At 36.2% G+C, this 17,210-nt stretch overlaps 1 protein-coding gene across 1 annotated transcript in view; it reads left to right on the top strand.

The window, feature by feature from the left end:
* The window catches only part of DCC (DCC netrin 1 receptor), a 1,018,954-nt gene that overhangs the window by 486,868 nt on the left and 514,876 nt on the right, over positions 1 to 17,210 (top strand). Inside the window, exons 4-5 of the mRNA XM_036010199.1 lie at positions 10,907 to 11,057; positions 12,283 to 12,419. Coding sequence (XP_035866092.1) covers positions 10,907 to 11,057; positions 12,283 to 12,419 — 288 coding nt within the window. The remainder of the gene's footprint in view (positions 1 to 10,906; positions 11,058 to 12,282; positions 12,420 to 17,210) is intronic.

Below are 17,210 nucleotides of genomic sequence, written 5' to 3'. Positions count from 1 at the left end.
CATTTCCAATGGGGGAAAAGGTTTTGCATTCAGAAAGCATAAAAATGAAAAGCTAATACTGGTCATTTTAAAGAAGGTGCTTATTAAGTTACGGAATCCAGTGTTTTGTTTTGTTTTGTTTTTTTGCTGACACAGATGCCAACAAACCAAAATTAAGTTTCCTTCTCCCTCAGTTATCCTTTAGATTCGGTCGTGTCAGTGGAGTGTTGATGGCCCTAGACTACAGTTTAGAACAAATGGCCCCATGAAAAGAAAGTCATTGTCATCACAGGGTGTGCATGTGCTCAGGTGTGCCCAGGATAGTCCCCCTCACAGCTAATGCTTTAGAATATTATAGAGCTACTTTTCATTCTAAAAGCTCTCCCAGCCTGGACAATTTATTCATTCAACCTGGCCCTCTATTACGAGGGAAGACACAATTATGTGGCCCCGCCGTGTTTGGGAAAACCTGTGAAAGCAGAGAACCAAATATAGATTCCAGCTGCCCTCACAGGCTCAATGAATTTGGCCAATGTAATGTCTGAGTGAAAACTTTCGGTGGGGGGTAAACGCCTTTAAACAGAAAACGCCCTCTCTGCTCTCATGGACGTGCCCTCCTCGTGCCTGTTTGGGATGTGGACCCAGAAGACAGTGGGTTTTTTATTTCTGAATATGTGCAGCATGGGCAAATGTGTCAGGTTATAGGACCTAAGGTGTTTCTTAACTTTTAATAACCTATTGCTCAAAGGCAGTGACTAGAAATATTTAAATTTTGTACTGCCTGCCTAAATGCAAAATAATGATGTTGTTGACGATTTTGATGATGAGGAAGAGGAGGAAGAGGAAATATACTGAATTTATCCATTTCTACTCGAAAAATGTAAAACTATTCCCATGTTGAAAGGAAATGGACTTTCTGAATGTCTCAGAAGAATAGCTAATTTCTTGAGGCTGTGTTTACATCAGTTCCCAAAATGTGGTCTATGGCATTTCTTGAGATGATTCCAGGAGATTTGTGAGGTGAAATCTGTTTTACAGATTGTGTTAAATATACGTACTTGCACATGTATGTGCATCTATATTTTACATCTATATTGTAAAGATATCTATATATCTTATTATTTCTTTTCACGTCTATATTTATACTTTCCACTACGTTGATCTACAAATGTCTTTGGTGAAGCAGTAGAAATTATTAATTATATTAAATCTCATTCTTTAAATATACACCTTTTGAATAGTCTGAATGTTAAAATGGAAAGTACTCATGAAAGATATGAATGTAGAATGAATTTGTGAGGGATAAACGCCTGTGAACATTTGAGTCACAAGCTCAATTAGCTACTCTTTTCCCCCATGGAACACCATTTTTACTTGAAAGGACAATCAATAGAAAAACTGTAGCTATTCAGACTTGGATACTAGTTAGTCATTTTCTCAAGAATGAATGAAGTGAACCAGTCAGTTGAAGGTAAATAGTGTTTGCTGCCAAGGATGGATTCCAGCTTTTAGGCTAAATTAGAAATTTGGAAAACTTGTATCCACCACTGGGAGCTTGACAGCTTCACCACATTAAAAGGCCTTTCCATGGGATTGGCGGTGATAGTAACAAATGAGATTTTTTGATAGCGTATAATGAAATGTGTCAACAGTTAGAAGACCTGTCTTATTCAATGTACCATTCCAAATGACCATTGATTGATGTGACAAAATCACGCAAGGGTAAAAGATCTGTTCAAAATGCAAGATTAGACCAATGGATTTTTATACAGCATAACATAAAATGTTTATCGATATGGTGTCAGATTCCACATAACAACTAACTTTCAAGAAATTACTTATTGAGTTTTGGCTGAGAGTTAAAGGATAAAATCTACAGTTATCTGAAAATACTGTGCCCCCTTTTCTAACTGCATATCTGTTGAAGTCAGTTATTTTCTTGTGTGACTGAACTAGATCAACATGTCAGAACCAAGTGGCTGTAGAGTAACACAGTATTCTAGCTAACTTTCCTATTAAATCACTCACTTAAAAACTTACAGATTTACACGGCAGGGCAAAAGTGGATTTATAGCTGTTCGTATGGAAAACAATATAATAATTACTAAATAGTAATACAAGAATAAACTGTTTCGTGTACTCACAATGGTAAACCTACTTTTGTCCCACCTATATAAAGTACTACTCTTGTCACTAATATTTTTGTTTGGGAAAGTAGAGTGTTTTTTAAAATAAAACCTTATTTTTTGTAAGGTATAAATAAATATTTAATAAATAAATAGTTTTAGATATCCCATTTTGAGATATTTTTTGTTGTTCCATTACCATTGTCCCCATTTCCCCTCACTATTCTCCCCTGCCCTACATTCACTCCCCTACATTCAAGCCTCCCCCTGCCCCACTGTCTTTGTCCATGGGTAACCTTTGTACATGTTCCTTGACCCTTCCCCTTCTTTCCCCCGTCCCCCCCTCCCCCGCCCCTCTGGTCACTGTCATTTTGTTCTGTATTTCAGTATCTTGTTTTGAAATTTTTTAATATGGTAAGTGTTTCTAGATATAACCTACATAAACAAAAGCTGTCTGGGGCCCTCAATAAATTTTAAGAGGGCTAATGGTTCCTGAGATCAAACAGTTTCAGATCTACTGTTCACACCATCATTCATTTTCCCAGTGATTCTAGATCAGTTCTTTCTGACTCCAATAACAGGCTAAGCTAAAGTGGGCCAAGTTGTCCACTAAAAAAGTTAGAAAGAGAGAAGGAAAGCATAAGCAAAGTCAGCATTTTGGCACAAGGTGTTTCCATATTTGAATGCAGTCTGTGCAGGTCAGAGAGCAGTCCCCGCAAGGACTGTTTTCCCCTTACTTACATCCCACCCTCTTGCTCTGTGCAGAGAATGAGCTGTGCCGCCGCCAAGGGGACCATGAAATCAGGCCAGAGAGTCAGGCTAACATCTCCTCCCCAATAGGAAAAAATGAGACTTGAATTTTAGTGTAAAAGAAAAATCACAACTGCTTGTAATCAATTTAGGAAGAATGGTTGTGTGATTTTTCTGCATTCACATCCATGAGCATCATATTAAAAAGATTGGCTTTGGGGGATTTTAACGTAAAAAAATTGACATTAGAAAAAAAGTCTGTTCTGGCTATTTTGGTTTTAAGGTTATGGTAAATGTGTTTTCTAGAGTCCAGCCTTGCACTTTTCTCCCATTTTTATCTTAAAACAGAGTAAACATGTCTCAGAGTATATGAAACATGTACAGTTTAACGCATAAAAATAATACGACCATTTAAGTAGCTATTACCCAATAGATAGAAATAGAACGTTCCTGTGATTAAATCATGATGCCATTTCCTGTGATTAACTCACATCCATTGATTCACTGCAAAAAACTGTCATGTCCTATTAGTGGAATAGATCCCTTTGGATCTGAATAGCTAGAGCCTATATAGTGAGAACAAAATTAATTTTCTATGAATAATTACTAGTTATATCAGAGTTCCATTAAAATCGATTTAGTCAACAAAAGTAAGTCATCATGACCTAGAATTTCAAGTTCACTGTTCCCATTGCTTTTTCAGCCATACTATTATCAACCTAGAGAGAAAACTTTCATTTGCTCTTACTATACTTGTCATGTCTTTTAGTGATTAATTTTTACAATTTCTTTGCTCCTTGTATGATTTCCATCCACTTGACAACACTAGAGTTTAAAATAACTCTTTACTCTAAAGATAATACATGTACCTATAAAAATCTTTATAGAAAAATCCAAAGATGAAAATAAAAACTGCCTATAATTTCATTATACAAATATGACCTTAGCAATTGTATGATTATACAATTATACAATTATAACCTCAGCAATTGTACTCCTATCCTCCCTATTTTAATACATAAATATACGTTCTTGTCACTACTCTAAAAAATCACATTTTAAGAAGAAAAATAAGGCAAATGTTAAGTTTCATAATGTCTATGTAAGTAGCCAAAATTTCCCTAGTAGTACAAAAACAGAAACCAAACATCAAACAAAAACAAACATATATATTTTTTAAAGGTAACTTGGTAATTTAAATCACTGAGATGGGTTTGATTTGTTTTTATTCTCATGTGTGATGTTTCAGATATCTATTGCTGCATAACAAACCACTCCAAACTTTAGTGACATCAAACAATTTATTATCTCTTTCGATTCTGGGATTTGTCCTAGCAGCCATTCTTCTGGTTTCATTCTGATTCATTTGTGCTCATTTGGCAGAGATGGGAGGTTCAAGATGGCCTCGCTCACTTGTCTGTCGGTAGGCGCTCATTTAGGCTGTGGGCTCTCAGTGACTCTCATTCTCCAATGGTCTCAGAGGTAGAGTCAGAAAGAGACATGGCAGAAACTGTAAGACCTCCTGAGGCCTTGGCTCCAGAATTCATACAGTGTAACTCACACTGCAATCTAAACAAGACCCAGAGCCAGGCCAGATTTAGATCATAAAGAACTAGGTCATCAATTCTGGATGGGAGAACTCAATAATTTGTGATTATATTTAATCTATCACAATGTTGTGAAACATATGACCTATTTTCTATTAAAAATCTCTATTAGTTTTTTTTTAAATTCCATGATATTATAATGTATTAGATTAGAGAAATGTACGTGAAAGAATATTTCTCCGCCAAAAGCTGACATTTTCTTAGTACACCATACATAAGAATAAACTCAAAATAGATTAAAGACTTAAATGCTAGACCCGAAACCATAAAAATCCTAGAAGAAAACATAGGCAGCAAAATCTCAGATATTACTCATAGCAATATTTTTTCTAAACTATTACCTTGAGCAATGAAAACACAAGCAAAAATAAACAAATGGTATTTTATCAAAAGGAAAAGTTTTTGCACAGAAAAGGAATCCATCAACAAAATGAAAAGACAACCCACTGAATTAGAGAACATAGTCACCAGTGATATATCTAATAATGGGTTAATACCCAAAATTTATAATATACAACTCAACACCAAACACACATGCACACACATACACAAACAATCCAATTACAAACATGGGCAAAGGATCTGAACAGACATATCTCCAAAGAGGATATGCAGATGGCCAGTAGACATATGAAAAATGCTCAACATCACTACTGAACATAGAAACGCAAATTAAAACCACAGTGAAATACCATATCACATCTGTCAGAATGACTATCATCAATAAATCAACAAAAGAAGTATCGGCAAGGATGTGGAAAAAAGGGAACCCTAGTGCACTGGTGGAGGGAATGCAGATTGGTGCAGCCACTGTGGAAAGCAGTGTGGAGTTATCTCAAAAAATTAAAAATGGAACTGCCTTATGACCCAGCGATTCTACTTCTGGGAATATATCTGAAGAATCCTGAAACACTAATTCAAAAGAACATAAGCACCCCTATGTTCATCGCAGCATTATTTACAATAGCCAAGATTTGGAAGCAGCCCAAGTGCCTATCAGTAGATGAATGGATACAAAACTGTGATACATTTACATGATGGAATAAGAGTCAGCTATAAAAAAAGAAGGAAACCTTACCCTCTGTGACATCATGGATGGGCCTGGAGAACATAATGCTAAGTGAAAGAACCCAGTCAAAGAAAGACAAGTACCATTTGATTTCACTCATATATAGAATCTAATGAACAAAATAAACTAACAAAACAGAAACACACTAATAGATAGAGAAGAGACTCACACCTGTTGGAGGGGAGGTGGTTTGCAGGGTCAGGTGAAAAAGGCTAAGGGATTATGCAAAAACTACAACAGAATGACCCCCCGCCCCCCCAAAAAACTTATTAGACACAGTCATCAGTATGGTGATTACCAGAGAAAAAGGGTGGTCGGGGGATGTAGAAGAGGGTAAAGGATGAAAGGAGGCTTGGCTTGGGGTGGCGAACACACGATACAATATACAGATGTTGCATTATAGAACTGTACACCTGAAACCTATATAATTTTATTAAGCCACATCACCCTAGTAAATTTAATAAAAGAGCTGGTATTTCCATATGTATGACTAGGGGCACAGATTTCAGTGCCTGCGGAGCCACAAAGATAATAAACATAAGCGAAATGGGCCAGGTCAAAATTCAAGTAATCTGGAATGTCTTTACTCTTTCTAAAACAGTAAGAGCAGATGGTTCTTTTGTAGCTGTTTGAGCCCAGTGACGCCTGATATTTTAAAATAGACAGAAATCCCAGCAAGTTATTTTCAGTGTCACAATTAACTGATCCTGAAGGTTATATGGAAAGACAAGAGACCCAAAATAGTGAGTACAACACAAAGGAGAAAGTCAGAGGACACACACTGCCTGCCATCAAGGCTGGTATAGAGTTATAAGAGTCAATAGAGTATTCTATTTGCATAGTAAGAGAGAAATAAACCAATGAAAGGAAGTAGAGCCTCCCAGGAACAGACCCACACAGTCAACTGATCTTTGAGAAATAGCAAAACCAAGTCAATAGAGAAAGGATCATCTTTTCAGCAAATGGTGCTGAAACACTTGCACATCTTATGCAAAAAAGGAACAAACACAGACCTTACACCTTTTGCAAAAATTAACTCAAAATGGATCATAGACCCTAATATAAAACACAAAACTATAAAGACTTCTAAAAGATAACACATGAGAAAATCTAAGTGATCTTAGTTTTGAAAATGAGTTTTTAGGTACATTTCCTATAAAACATCTCATGAAAGGAAAAACTGATAAGTTGGACTTTGTGAAAATTAATAATTTCTGCTCTGCAAAGGACAATGTTAAGATAATGAGAAAAACAAGTCGTAGGCTTGTAAAACATTTACAAAACAAACATCTGATAAAGGATTTATATCCAAAACATACAGGGTGGACAAAAGTAGGCTTTCAGTTGTTCATATAGAAAATATAATTAATAAATAATACTAGAATAAATTGTGTTTTGCACACTCACAACCTTAAACCTACTTTTGTTCCACCCTGTACAACAAATGCTTGAAACTCAATGATGAGAAGGCAAACTAATTACAAGATAGGCAAAAGAGCTGAACCAACACCTCACTGAAGATATACAGGTGGAAACTATGCATGTGAAATGCACTCAACATCCCTCAGAAAGGTAAAAACAATTATAAGCTACCTCTAGACACCTATAAAAATAGCTAAAATCCCCCAAAAGAGACTACAGGAAATGCTTACAAAATGATGAGTGACAGGAACTTTCATTCATTGCTGGTGAGAATGCAAACCTGCAGAGCCACTTTGGAAGATAATTTAAGAGTGGAGCTGGAAGAGGGTATGGGGGGAGGGATCAATGATAATGGAAAAAATGCAATTAAGAATTAAATAAGTAAAATGAAAATTAAAAAGAGAAATAAATAAACATAGTTCTACCATGCAATCTAGCAATCATACTCCATGGTGTTTACCCAATTGAGTCGGAAGTTACATTCAGACAAAAAGCTGCACATTGGTGTTTGTAGCAGATTTGTTCCTAATCACCAAAAACTCAGAGCAGCCAAGGTATCCTTCAATAGGGGGATAGACAAATTGTGGTACATCCACTAAAGAAATAACATCCAGTAATAAACATAAATGAGCCCTCGAGCCACAAAAAGACACATAGGAACCCTAAAAACATATTGCTGAGTGAAAAAAAAAACATCTATCTGAAAAGTCTAAACAGTAAAATTCCAATTACATCACATTCTGGGAAAGGCACAACTATATGTTGTAAAAAGGCCAACGATCACCTGGGGTTTACAATAGGGGTTGTGGGCGAGGAACGGACGGGTGAAGCTCCGAGGAGTTTTAGGGTGGTGAGACACTCTGTGTGGTACCGTCACGTTGGATGCACAGTGTTATGCTTTTGTCAAAATCCATCGAATGCACAACATAAACAGTAAACCTCAACGTATACTATGGACTTTAATGATAATGTATCAGTATCAGTTCACTAACTGTAATGAATGTACCACACTAATGAGAGATGTTAATTGTAGGGAAAACCAAGGGTCTAGGAATGGAAACTACTATATGAGAATTCTGTACTATTTGTTTAATTTCTTTACAATTCAAAATAAACATACAACAAATTCTTAGTAACTGTTTTGTGTTGCATGATTTTGTTTTATGATAAAACAAAGTATAATATTTTGAGTTGAAATGTTGGATGTTCCTTGGATAAATAAGTAGCATTGCACAAAGGTTCCAGACAAAATTTATTTTAGCTAGAAGATAAAATTATGTAGATTTTACTGGATGTTTTCTATGGGTAGAAAACATCAAGTAAGATACTGTATTACCTGTAGAAAACATCAAATAAGATCTATATAATATACTATGTAGTGTATATTATAGTGTACTATATACTATAGTAAGATCTATATAATATACTATATCATATATTATAGCATACAGTAATATATAGTATACTATATATAGTATACTGGAATATATAGTATATATGTGTATAGTATTACTATACTATGAGGGGAGACCCCCCCAAAACTGGAATTATCTTCTGAAGGGTAGATCCCTTGTAGTACAGGCATCCTCCACTAGGGAGTGTTCTAGGAACCCACCTGTATCAGCATATCAGCTGGCTTTGTCGTGAGTCTGTCTGCCTTCAGCTTCGCATTTGCCCATTTCATGATGGGTGATCTATGAGCGCACCTGTTCACACCTCGCTGAGCCTTCAGAAATTTTTGACCAAAAATGTCATGACCTCCCTGCCCCACCCTCCCTATTGACTCTATCTTACCCTGAGTGATTTTTGTTGTTGTTTCTCTGGGTGAAAAAAGTCCTCAAATGGAAACATTTTGCTGATGAAGAAGAGGTGAAACAAAAAACGGCAGCAGCACTAAAAGGCATCAAAATTGACGAGTTTAAAAATCGTTTTGAGTGGTGGAAAAAACATCTGAGTAGGTATATTGCATCAAATGGAAAGTATTTTGAAGGTGGCTGAAGTTTAAGCATGTCAGAATAAATACACAACTTTTTATAAGTAAATTCTGGTTTTTCGAGTCCCCCTTGTATACTTTATAGTACACTGTGATATATAACATAGTATATTATAATGTGTACCATAGTGTTATACCACCCATATAGCTGCTGAGGAATAGGGGGTGAAGAAAGCATTCAAATGAGTAGGCCTCCATTATAAGGATAGTTATTTATACTTGCAAATGTTGGGAACCTGTCTATTTCAGAAAATTAATTTCTAAGCAATATTATCCTTCAAAGAATTTTCATGTGATTTGAAAGGTCACTTTTTGAGAAGGGAAATGACATATACCACCAACCGTTTTTAAAACTTTTGAGAGATTTTTCTACAATATTATTTTAATAAGGATTAACACATTTAGAAAATTCTTTCAATATTTTCATTGTGAAGAATATTTATTTTTGTTGCTGTAACAACCAGAAACACTTGTGAGGAGACAGAGAAAGTGTGAATGCCTCTTTTTTTATGCCAAGAGTACTTTAGATGATAATTACTATTTTAACCATTAACTGGAGAATTCACGTGCTTTTTGTTGACCTGTAATCAATGAGTGTGGAGTTGTGTCAGACCAAGAATGATACGCAACCATGTTCCCTCTTTCCAGATCCCCTGCCTGCCCCACCGTGGTCAGCTGGATCTAACCTCCCTTGTCCATTCTCCCTCCACCCCAAACCTAGCTTTGAAGATCCCATTGCCTCATTTTCTTTACTTCAAGATTTTGCTTTGAGTTTGCAATATAACCGATTTCACGCTAATCCTATTTAATGCATTAAGTTGAAAATGGCCTAAAATAAGGCTTCATCAAGGGATGTGGGTTTAATGGGGATCTGGACACATAGCATGTTATATTTTTAAAAAAATGAACTTTGAGTGATAGAAATTTAGTCAGCAGATAAGTCAGGGGATGCTACCACTGCTGGGAGGATTTCCTTCCAGCCCACCCAACCATGACTGGTGGTGGTGGTGTATCTCTGGCAGGGGAGTGGGATTTTAAAGACAGGTAGAAGAGGCATTCTTAACTTTTACAGGGCTTGCTCTCGAGGGTGCTGAAACCTGTGCTTAGGATTCTGGGAATTTTTTGCTTATCTCTCTTGATGTAATCTTAGAAAGTTGGTATCAAATGAGTTGTAGGATGAATAAAATGAGTCTCTGGGTTGGGCACACGCTGTTTCGGTTACCTGCTGGTATAATGAATGCTGAGCCATGTGTAACTAGAAAATGCACTGGGAGATGCCCAAGGCTGTAGGAGTCTCTTCATTACCAGAGCCTCAGCTCTAGGGAAACACCCAGTCTTTGTAGAGTTGTTAAAAATAAAAAATAAGCAGAAGACTTAGAAACATCCAACCATTGTTATAAAAACAAACATTAGGGTAACCTCCTTTTTGAAGACAGCAGGTATTTTCTCAGTACCTTCTGTACTCTAATCCTCTGTACTTGTATGTTATTTAACATAATTCTAATGTGTTTGTTTATCTTACTTCCCAATCCACAGAAGCAATAAACCAAGCCGAAGGAAGTAGAATCAGCATTAGTGGCAGGCAAATTGAATATATGAAAAAGGTTGGGGTGGTATCATTTAGCAAAGTCACTGATAATATTGTCTTGTTCTCTAATAATGACAAAACAGCAAGGCCTGTGGCCCAGATAAGTGGCACGTAGTCTCATGCTTTTTCCCATTGCCTTATACCCTGATGTCATCAGCAGCTAAGAATATTCTAATATCATAATTCTAGAAACCAAGGATGGAAGAACTCTTTAAGAACTTTATTTCCTAAATTTCAGTGGCATCTTTCCATGTTTCTGTCCTTCTCCATCACAGCATTGCTAGGAAAACAAAATGACCTGAGCTCCTGTACCTTATTTCTCTTTGCACTGTTTTCAGAAAAGATGTGAGTCCATGCTGTTTTCTCCCACAGATCCAGGACTGCACAGGCAGCTGTATTTCCTGCAGAGACCGTCCAACGTGGTAGCCATCGAAGGAAAAGACGCCGTCCTGGAGTGCTGTGTTTCTGGCTACCCTCCCCCGAGCTTCACCTGGTTACGAGGAGAGGAAGTCGTCCAACTCAGGTAACTGCACACGTGGGACTTTGGTGCAGTGTGTGCTACTGTGTATCTTTTTCTAGCTTAATGTAGGTACCTACAACAACCCTTAGGGTTTTTGAGAATAATGAAATATTTTTCTGCATTTCTTGACCTTATACAGTATAGGAAACACACACACATAAACATATAGGTATATACATATACATGTACAGGATATGAGAGACATGGTGTGGGGAACATTCAAAATCCATGAGATCAATTTTGGGAGGAAACTTGAAAAGCCATCGTGGCCACTGAGATGGCCCTGCCCAAAGAGTCTTCAGCAAAGACACCCTGAAGGATCTCATCCTAAGGAAGTGGTATAGAGAGTGAAATATTTCTTAAGAAACCAGAATTTCTGAAATACAAAATATAGCTTTCAAATGTATTGGGTCTGTGTAACTTTTTTAGCTTCAGTTTTATCTCTTACCATCTTATCTATAACAAATGTTTGAGATAAGGCAGGGAAAGAACTTGGCTGGCTTTGAATTACTGGACATTAGTACTAAGGCAGAGTTAGCAAGTAAACTCTTAATAGGATGGGACAATTAGTCTGAAATATTTTGATTAAATGGGTTTCACTTAAGAAATTAATTTCATTGATTTTGAGATTTGGCATACTCCTTTTTAACACACTTATTTTCTGTGATGAGATAGGTTCGTAGACAACAGGTTAATCTTTAAATTTCATCTACCTTAAATTTTTAGTTCTGTAACAACAATAAATGGTATGGTATCAAAATATGTCTGAGGATATGAAAGCGTGCTGGAAATCCATTTCCATCTTCAGCATGTGAAGGTGCGTTCCCTGAGCATAACCAGGCTGTACGAAGATGACTAAATTGCCTGGCAGGTCTGAGGACATTGACTTCCAACGTGGGGAACAACTTCTCTGGACCTTGCTGTTTCCAAATTCAAAATGAGACAAGTTGACCAGATTATCTCTGAACCTCTTCTCGGTACTAACATTCATTCAAGTTTAATCTACCTTAATTCTTTGATCACTGCCCAGAGATTTCCAATGGGAACAGTTTACCTTGAATGAATTTCTGACTAATAAAAGCGGCATTATCAAGCCCCCATGATATGGAGCTTCTTTTCAATTTTTTTAATTTGTGCTTTTGTGGAGTTCATTCCAACCTTTGAGTACCTGGCTAACATATACCTATGTTAATTGACTCTAGAATTTCATATGTGGTATGTCTTACAGGTCCAAAAAGTATTCATTATTGGGTGGAAGCAACTTGCTCATCTCCAACGTGACAGATGACGACAGCGGAACTTACACCTGTGTTGTCACATATAAAAATGAGAACATCAGTGCCTCTGCAGAGCTCACGGTCTTGGGTGAGTTAATGGCTCGAAACGAGTTTGCATTGTGTCCTTTAAAATATATCACTGTGACGCTTTAAATGCTTACCACGAATTGCCTCCCATGTTTTTTTAGTGGGAAATTGCAATCTCCATACTCCACACATATCCTTGCTCTCCTTTGATTCATTGCGTAGTGGTTAAATGCAGTGTTTGAACACTTGCTTATTGATTACAGTCCAGATTCATCACCCTTTAGTCTAATTATTTCAGTGGTACAACGGAAACCTACCGAAATTATTGTTTAACAAATGTGTTAAAGAACAAATCAGAGGTTCCAAAATACATTATCTGGGAAAAATAAATGAAGAAATGAATGAGATAAATTGCCTAAAAAATGTGAACCTCAATGGAAAAGTCAGTTGTCATTTGAGATGACCAGTTATCTGACAGTAAATTCCGATGTGTTGCTAAAATTGTTTTGTCACGATGGGAGTGCTGTAGATGTTATCTTGAACGTCAGCCATTAAAATCAAATACATCTAGAGAAAACTTGCATAGCAAAAATCTAATTGAAGGACCACAGATGGATTCATATTATTCAGAAAGGCAGTGTCTACTAGCTATCATTGCAAATTAATCATTCTGATATGTGTTGGGCACTCATACACATACATATTTTATCATCTGTTCCAGATTTCTTTTAGCCAGTTTTATTTGAATTATGTAGTTTGGAGAAAACATATTAACATTTGAATTTCAATTGATTTCTTCCTGTAACAACAAAAAGTTGTCTGCCAGTCGTTGGATTATTTTTCCTCTGGAATAAATCTTTTTACCTTTTAAAGAGTCAAGGAAAAATCATAAACTCTTTTAAATTTATTCAGTAAAAATGAGAAGGTTTGGTACACTGATTATATCTGCTAGCCCCTATCATGATATTATTATGCCATCCACTTTTCTTTTAGGATTTAAAATGCTTTCATCTGTGAACAGAGTAATAATGCATATGATGGGAGAGGCAATGGCGTTGTTTGTTCTTTTGTCAAACCATAAATATTCACCTAAAAATAGGCAAAGGATTTTAATTCTTTGGTTTTCGAGATGACATTCTTCTAACTAAAATATCATCTATCTTGAAAATGGCAATAATTTCATCTACTTTTATTTTATTTGGAAGTTTTTGGTGAAACAAAGAACTTTTACATTTGTGACATCCAAGTACAGTAGAAATTATCTTGGAATGTGTATTACTGATCACAAGGCAAATACAGTTATGGGATGAACTAGAATTTATAGTAATCAAAGGTAAACCTCTAACTGCAAATGCATGCAAATTATGTATCAAATGAGAACACAATATTTAAACATGTAATGCTTCATTGGTATCTAAGACAAATATATATATATATACACACACACACATATATATATATATATATATATATATATATATAAGTTCTGTTTATAAATATAAGTTCTGTATATATATTTGTAAATTGTGATTTCTGAGACTTGGGAGAAGTAGAAATGCAAGTACCACGTGATATGTGCCACTCATACCGTGGACAGTAGGCTGAAGTCTCAGATTTGGTTTCCAGTCTTCAGTTATGTGCAAAGGGCTGACCTAGCAGACTTGCCTGTCTCCTACAAACTCAGTTTGTGCCAATTCTAGCCAACATTTCTCTAGAAAGTTGACAAGGCAAAGAACTGAGAAAACCTACACACAAAGGTCAATTTGTAATAGTATATTGAATAGATTGCTGCAGACCTCTTTTAAAAAGATTCTAGAATCCTTTCTGGAAGGTTCAAAAATGCCTTCATCTTCTCATGGATGTTAGCTCTATGGCTTCTGCTGAAAAGTGAACTTTCCGCCTACCTTCTGTGTGGTATAAGCAGTGCACAGAGTATGTCCAAGGTGGGGCACTCCATTGGTTAAAGATCAAATACTGTTTTAAGGTTGGTATTTATGCATCGACTCAGACCATGAATCAATCTAGACCTAAGGCAGTGGCAAATCTCCTGAATGTTAATCAGGGGTTGTCTCGCTGTAGTACAGAAGTGTGCATGAGATGCAGACGAGCAGATAAAGGAAAAATGGATATATTTGCAGAAATAGTGATTATAAGTCTTGAGCCAGAAAGCTGAGCATTTTAGAAAATAAGAATGGACAGACCACTGTTCTTCAGCTCATCACGAGGCTGGGGATTTAGCCCAGTGGGAGCTGGCAGCAGTATCAGAGAGCCTGGCTGTGTGCCCGCTTCTTCGGGACCCGTCCTGCTACCACCACTGCTGTCGGCTCTGTCTTTTCTGAGAGCAGAGACTATCACCTCGTCACAGCTTCACAAATTCTAAGTGTACATGCAATATGAAAAAAATTATTCTCAAGGCATTAGAGCAACTGATTGTATAAATTTGTAACTACACTAAAATCTCATGGAAGCCATACTTCAAGCTTGTGGTAGCTTTCCCAGGACCTAGTGTGGTGCAGGCACTCAAAATATGTCCAGGATACCATACTGATGGCTGCTCTATGAGGTCAGAATCATTAACATAAGTGGTTATTATTTAGAATACTTCCATAAAGGTATTTGTAGTTTACTTATTCTAGACAAGGTTGACTATAATCTTTTCTAATGTAACTTCTCCAAGGGGTTTAATTATTGTCGAACTTTCAATTTTCATTCTATATGTAAACGTTTTAAATTATATTTAATGTATACTAGCTCTGAAATGCTTCGGGAAGACCACAGCATTTCTCTTTATCTTGTCATTTACATAATAATATCCTACTTGAAAATTCTGTTAGTTCATGCAAGTTCATATTCAAAACAAGTCTAAATGCAAGAAAGGACCAGAAGTTGAAATGAAAAACACGAGTCTGATGAAATGCATGATTAAGGCCGATAAGCCCAAGCTTAGATTTCTTGTAAAATTTTATCTTATGAAGAATTTAAACTATGCTTAAGCTCTTAAAAATTAAAACTAAATTTAAATAACACCCATAATGACATTATTTTCTAATCTTCTACTTTAAAAAAGTTAAAAAATTCTATTTTCCATATACAGTAAATCCCATCCTGCAAGATGAGCTCAAATGTATATAGGAATATTCAAAGACTATACCAAAAATTTTATTATATCAACATTCATTTTAAAACCTGGGCAGAATAGTTAAAACAGTATTATAACTATGTCTTGAATTAAATTATGCCTTCTACCATAGTTATAAATTGTACTAGGGCTATGCGGAAATCTTTAAAATATACCCAGTTACCAAGAGGACTCTTTCTCCCAAAAGATTCAAGATATAATCACAGATCCATTTATTTTTAAAAAGTAATACCGCTTCTAATTTACACATTAAACATGTAATTATATACAGACTTTTGGAAATAGTGTGGTCCATTTAGAACAGAAATATAAGTCTAAGGCAACAAAGCCAGCAGCCATAAACAAAAGACTTGGCACTCAACAAAAAATAAAAAACAAGCTCTGGCTGGCGTAGCTCAGTGGATTGAGCATGGGCTGTGAACCAAAATGTTGCAGGTCCAATTCCCAGTCAGGGCACATGCCTGAGTTGCAGGCCATGACCCCCAGCAACTGCACATTGATGTTTCTCTCTCTCTCTTTCTCCCTCCCTTCTCTCTCTAAAAATAAATAAATAAAATCTTTTAAAAAAGAATAGAAATCACATAAAGCATGATTTAAAAAAAATAAAAATAAATAAAAAATAACAACGACCACAAAACATACATGTGGAGCATACACAGCATAGTTACTATTCTTCCTCTATAAACAGTTCCTACAAATCAACAAAATAAGGGTGACTATTTCAATAAAAGTATAAAGGTCAAAAAACATTGGTAACCAACTCACAAAAATGCCAATGTATATTAAAACTATAAGAAGAAATCTGAATTTAATAGGAATGTAAATTAGAAAAAAAAGAGACTCCATTTTATGAAATTGTCAGATATGCAAATATTGGTGGTTGGGAAAGAATGTGCTCTTATGACAATAGGCAACTTCATGCCCTGCTAGCGAAAGTATAAGCATTTCTGTGAAATTTTTCCTTAAGTTATAACCAAATAAATGACAAAGATATGTATGTGTAAGAATAATCATCTCGGTATTTTAATTTATTTTTATCATTTTGATGTTGAAATTTTATTTATTTATTTGTTATTGTTCAGTTACAGTCATTCCCATTTTTCCCACTGTTGTTCTCCCCTGCCCAATTCAACCCCCTCTCCCAAACACATTTCCTGCCCCATTGTCCTTGTCCGTGGGTCCTTTGTACAAGTTCCTTGACCCTTCTCCTTCCTTCCCCTATTACCCACCTCCCCCGTCTCCTCTGATCCCTGTCCATTTGTTCTTTATTTCCATGTCTCTGGTTCTTTTTTGTTCATTTGTTTGTTTTGTTGATTGGTTTCTACTTATAGGTGAGATAATATGGTATTTGTCTTTCACCACCTGGCTTATTTCACTTAGCATAATGCTCTCTAGTTCCACCCATGCTGTTGTGAATGGTAGGAGTTCCTTCTTCCTTTCTGCTGTGTAGTATTCCATTGTGTAAGTGTACCACAGTTTCAGGATTCTGTTTATATAAATTCTGTTTAATAGGTATTTCAGGATTCTTTGGGTATAATCCCAGCAGTGGAATCACTGGATCAAAAGGCAGTTCCATTTTTAGTTTCCTAGGGAAATCCCGTACTGTCTTCCACAGCGGCTGCACCAGTCTGCATTCCCACCAACTGAGGACTAGGGTTCCCTTTTCTCCCCGACTAGGCTGTAAGAAACTTAAAAAGAGATGCCATTCATGTT

Source organism: Phyllostomus discolor, chromosome 9, assembly GCF_004126475.2.
Source record: "Phyllostomus discolor isolate MPI-MPIP mPhyDis1 chromosome 9, mPhyDis1.pri.v3, whole genome shotgun sequence".
Classification (NCBI taxonomy): domain Eukaryota; kingdom Metazoa; phylum Chordata; class Mammalia; order Chiroptera; family Phyllostomidae; genus Phyllostomus; species Phyllostomus discolor.
The sequence above is the reverse complement of the archived record's forward strand: the minus strand, read 5'-3'. Positions and strand labels throughout refer to the sequence as shown.